The sequence below is a fragment of the Syngnathus leptorhynchus genome, chromosome 18 (assembly GCF_054491065.1).
Source record: "Syngnathus leptorhynchus isolate UIUO chromosome 18, UIUO_Slep, whole genome shotgun sequence".
Taxonomy (NCBI): domain Eukaryota; kingdom Metazoa; phylum Chordata; class Actinopteri; order Syngnathiformes; family Syngnathidae; genus Syngnathus; species Syngnathus leptorhynchus.
Window position 1 is genome coordinate 6,170,246 of NC_141212.1, and position 5,701 is coordinate 6,175,946.

The 5,701-nt window shown below is 40.4% G+C and overlaps 1 protein-coding gene across 1 annotated transcript; it reads right to left on the reverse strand.

Moving 5' to 3' along the window:
- Positions 1 to 1,821: 1,821 nt before the first annotated feature.
- Positions 1,822 to 4,052, reverse strand: LOC147042621 (alpha-1-antitrypsin homolog). The gene is made up of 5 exons (XM_085937527.1): positions 3,969 to 4,052; positions 2,957 to 3,560; positions 2,623 to 2,893; positions 2,359 to 2,503; positions 1,822 to 2,287 (listed from the first exon to the last, which is right to left on the reverse strand). The coding sequence occupies exons 1-5, from the start codon at positions 4,014 to 4,016 to the stop codon at positions 2,096 to 2,098; spliced, it is 1,260 nt and encodes a 419-aa protein (XP_085793653.1). The 5' UTR covers positions 4,017 to 4,052; the 3' UTR covers positions 1,822 to 2,095.
- Positions 4,053 to 5,701: the final 1,649 nt, after the last annotated feature.

Consider the following 5,701-nt stretch of genomic DNA (forward strand, 5'->3'; position numbering starts at 1 on the left):
TGTATCACCGATGCCAGAGTTTGGTCCGCATTTCCGGCAGTAAGTTGGATTCGTTCCCAGTGAGGATTGGACTCCGCCAAGGCTGTCCTTTGTCACTGATTCTGTTCATAACTTTTATGGACAGAATTTCTAGGCGCAGCCAGGGCATTGATGGGGTCCGGTTTGGGGACGGTTGGCTTATTCAGGCTGTGATCTCCACCTCTCACTGGAGCGGTTCGCAGCCGAGAGTGAAGCGGTCGGGATGAGGGTCAGCACCTCCAAATCCGAGTCCATGGTCCTCAGTCGGAAAAGTGTGGAATGCCCTCTCCGGATCGGGGATGAGATCCTGCCCCACGTGGAGGAGTTCAAGTATCTTGAGGTCTTGTTCACGAGTGAGGGCAGGAGGGAGCGCGAGATGGATGGATGGATGGATGGATGGATGGATGGATGGATGGATGGATGGATGGATGGATGGATGGATGGATGGATGGATGGATGGATGGATGGATGGATGGATGGATGGATGGATGGATGGATGGATGGATGGATGGATGGATGGATGGATGGCTTAGAATGAATGCATACTAAATAGGTAGATTGGACTGAAAAAAAGCAAGATTTGCACCCTGAAAAATATCTGTGAAGATTATGAAGTGGCTGCCCCATTAATTGAGCCCTCTACATTGTTTCCTAACTTTTGGACCACGTTGTTGCTTCTTGAGTGACTAAACAGCAAATGGGCTTGTCAGATTGTCGGATTTAGCACAAGTGCCAAATCAGAAGTGATAAATATGTGGGGGAAATGGATTTCAGATGTTGTTCGACCATGTGTATGCACATCTAATATGCACATCTGTTGAAGCGTATTGATATTTTTACAAGCCGTGTTTAACCAGCCCTGCCAGAGATTTTGAGCCTCACCACATGAAACATGCCAGGCTACTCAGGACCGCCTGCAGTATTAGTGTCAATATCTTTTCAGTATGTTCTCCAGGTCGGCGCAAAAATGAGTATGGCATGAACCAAACCATACTGCAAAAGCTTCATTGCATGTCGGAATCCAATTTAAGTTACCTTGAATTTCTCCCTTGTTGACTACCCAGTAGGGTAATTGAGAACATTTTCTCATCTATAATGTCTACCCGGAGTCGTATTTGGGCTCAAGGACTCTTCACATGCTTTTATAAATATTATTGTTGCTCCAGTATGTCCGTCTCATTGTTCCTGCCATCAGTCTCGTCTCATTCCGTTCTGCTCCAGCACAATAACATTAACTATACTATAGAAGGCTCAATATATTGTACTGCAGTCTGCACGACTTCCCAGAGGTCATGAACTCTACATTGTTGACACAATCGCATGTAGATGTATACCACAAGGACACGTACATAACTGGCCATTTCTCTCGATTGTCCACCTGATGATCTAAAAATGTTTGAATCAGCACAACTAGAAAATCCTCATAATGCTCTAAAACTGTCATAAGAAATCGGACTACTAAATTCTTCACATTTCCAGGCAAATTAAATTTCTGTTACTGTAATTACGTTGGAGTGGTAGTACCATGGCAAAGATATCAGAGCGATTGAAAAAGAGACGACATTCACAGAACCGCTCCATTTGGAGACATGTCCTAAGTAAAACAGGATGTTATTTAAGCAAGCCATTAAATAATTGCCTCCCTGGGGGTACCCCCCCTTCTTTTTAATCATATCCTTCTTAAAACAGCTCCATCCATTCTGTCCTAGAAAGAAAGAAGGAAAGAAAAAAGAAGGAAAGAAAGACCGATGAAATACGCGTGAGTGTAGTATTTCTTGTCTAAGTTGAAAAAGCACCACAAAATTAAACATAATTGTTCAACATCTTTATTTCGTCAAGCTGAACAATGCTCACACAGCACCAACAAAATTTGGCTCATTTGTTTTTAGTCAGTGTGTTCAGACAATTAGACTCGGTTCTGGTAACTTGATGACCTTCTGGCAAGACTGAAAGACACATTTTTGTAATCCAGTATCTTGGATCTAGTGATTGTAGTTCTCTTCACTTGACCAAAGGTCATAGGACAAGACAGGATTTTATGAGGTTACAAAAAAGTTAAATTTACAGAACTCTCTATTTACTTGGCTGTGGGGTTAGAGATCTTGCCCATGAAAAGTATGCTGCGGGTAGAATCCTCCACGATCAAGACCAAGAAGGGTCTATCCATTTTAATCGTCATAGGCATACTCATTGGCATAACCTCCAAAGTGGTGACGGATACTGCCTCGGTTCCTTTTTCGTCAACGTTCAGAACAGCTTCGTGGGATGCCTGTGGAGGAAGAAGTCAAAGTTTTAAACAGTTATTTTCTACTAAGTATCACCGTGTTATGTGAATTCTACCTTAGATAGCTTAAGTGGCATATCAGAAATGCCGGAGAAATCGGCGGTGTTTCCAAAGGCATCGGTTATTCCCATTTCTTTCAATACGGTGTCGATTGCGGCTTTAGAAGAAATGGAAAATTTGGGCAGGAATACGTCCACAGATCTGAAACATAAAAATTATATCAGTGCAATCGTCAATGCACCATATCTAGAAGATAAATAAATGATTTACTCCTTGCAAACTAAAAATGTGTGTTTGGATAAACGAGTTTTCATTCTTACTGTCTATAAACAGAATCGTGCCAGTGCTTAATGTATTCCTTGTTGATGAAGCCCTCCACATCCTTCATCTTTCCCTCATGGGGCAGCACGATCATCATAGAGGTGTTGCTCTTGTATGGCAACATGAGGATGGTGGTGCCATTGACGTCGTCTTCATACATGTCGTAGCGACCCGTCCTCATCATCATGTCCACTTCCACTTTGGTTTTCTCGTCCACTTGGAAGTCAGCCTTCCGTGTAAATGATTTGTTGAAGATTCTTTCCCACTCTCCTGTAAGCAGATATTCAAGTTTTTAAAGATTCTCTGACATGCTCTGTCGTTTCAGTCTCGTACCTTTGAAGTAGACTGTGTTGACCAGCATCATAGCTAGGTCTTGACTCAAATCCTTCACATGGTCTTTAATCACGTTATGGGTTTGGTTGGCTATGTAAGCGTTAATTGTAGCCGCAGCCTCTTCTGTTTTGGCAAAGTCAACCTTGAGGACCTCAGCAGAATAGAATTCCTTGGCGTTTTTCATGAAGGTGTCCTGGGGATTGAAGCCGTCGTCGATTGCGACCGCATTGCTGACATCCAGGTGCTGGTACTCTTGATTGTGGCCGAGCATATGGAAAAGATGCTTGTACGCTTGGTTGATCTTGTCCTGCTCTTGGCCACTGTAGCCCAGGGTGGAAAAGAGCTGTTTGTGGGTTTCACCTTTTGCCCCTGTGGACAATAGAGACAGGGCGGTGGAGATGCCCAGTGGAGAGAAGAAAATGTTCTCCGTATCGCCCATTTTGGCTCTTAGGGTTTTGTAAAAGGCAAAGCCAAAATCGGCATTCGGGGGGGACAGCACGTGGCAACTCATGTCATCTTTGTGGTGGTGGGGGGCAGCCTGACATGTAGCCAGCAGCAGTGCCGCGAGAGAGCAGATTGCAAAGAAACCATGCATCTTTACAGCCTGTCCAGAACAATTGAAAAAAGGCAAGTTAGAGCCAAGCTCAACAGAGAAGCAAACATATTATTATTGTATACAACATATGATGGTATGGGTTTGGTTGGATATGTCATTTACATACAACCTATTTCCTTTTCTTCAAATGATCAGGATTGTTACGCAGTTTCTGCAGACCTTGCTGATTATCAGATTATTTGAATCATGTATGGTGAATGAATGCTGACCCCTGATCTAAAGTGTTACATCCAAAACATTGCTTTTTAGGTGTAGGGAAAAATGGAAAACTGAATGATAGGGTGACAAAAAGTAAAAAGTAGGACAGTTTTAACCAAAAAGTTTCATTCAGAGAACAATTCACCCAGAGTCTTGAGATTAGTTCACTGCATTATATGTGACAAAAGTATTTCTCACCTTTAAACGTCCTCTTTGATGCGGACAGAACATCAGAATTTTCTCCATTTTATACCCCTCCTCTGATAGTCACATGAGTTAAAGATTTACCAGCAGACCTGCCTCTGTCCTAGCAAAGAGATACGTTATCTGTCTGGACCATCCTTGCTGATGTAACACAACTAAGACATGCAAAAAAGCGCTGAAAAGCCTTTTTTGGAAACAGATGCCTGGATGCTGTGGTGATAATATTGTACTTTTACAGTGGACAATCTGCATTGTGCTGTTGTATCACTTCGATATGTATATGTGTGTATGTGTATATGTACTTACAAACTTAATTGGTTCCGCGGTCGAGTTTGTAAGTAGAAACGTTTGTAAGTAGAAGCAACGTTTCCCATAGGAATCAATGTAAAAACAAATAATGCGTGTCGGACTATCCCAAAAGTCACACTTTGTGCCCTATTTTTCCATGTAAAAACCAAAACAACAGTTTTATTTTTGCTTTTACAAACCTTTATGACAAAAAAAAAACAATTACTACGTACATGTAGTTTTTAGAAAAAACACAAGCAGAAGGCAGACATGCAAACTTTCCATTAGAAGTCTTGAGCTGACGGAATAACTGGAAAACTTTACATAAGAAGGGCTAAGAGGCAAGATGTGCTATAGCCTGCTCATTTTAGAGTTATCTTCCTTCCAAATAGCTGCGGCTTTCAACTTTAAACGTTTGACTTTAGGTCCAAACTACCCACAGGTCAGCATGTCAATTTGTTTTTGTTTACTGTTTCGCTAAATATGTGAAAATGATAAAGGATTTCATTATGTCTGGTATCTCTGAAAGGGTATAAACAGTTTAAGGCTTGGGATTTTATTGCAACCAATAATACAACATAGGCAGAGTGGATTTAGCAATTTTACTGAATTGCAGTTTTTAATATCAAGAAAAATAATATGCCATATTAATATCATTCAGAAAAAGGGACACCGTGTAAAACATTCTCTTACACAAGAGCTTTTTAGTGCCATTGTCGCCTCCCACCCTTTTATTTTAATTTGATCTTATCTATTCTTTCAAATTCAATATTTATTAATCAATATAGCTTAGGACGGTATGGTTTGTAAACAATAGAAGGTTGCAACCATGGCAAGTGAATTCTACCTCCTTGTGAAAACAGCAATCAGTGTGTTAATGAGTTCGCCCTACACTGACAGTCTGACTCACCGACGGCGAGCGCAGTAATTATTGCCGACTTTAAAATCTACTCTGTCATTTATCACACCATGAAAGAAGAGAATGCAGGTGGAACTGCGCGGAACAAGCCCGAGAGTGCTTCATGCGATGGAATCGATATACTGTACTGTATGGCCTCTTCAGAGGACGTGACCTCCGTATTGTGGACACATTCAATGGTGTGGTACATGTGACATACATGCACCGTGTACGGTACACGATGAGCAATTTTTTTCAATCACCCATACTTGAACTGATTGTGTATATATATATATATATATATATATATATATATATATATATATATATATATATATATATATATATATATATATATATATATATATATATATATATATATATATATATATATGTGTTGGGGGTTTTTTTTTTTTTTTTTTTTTTTTACTTTTTTATTTTGCCACCGGCAGTTGAGTCAGGTCATAATAACAAAGTACATAACCTGATTTAATTTCTGTTACCTAATTACATGAAGTAGTAGCAGATACATTTAGAAGAA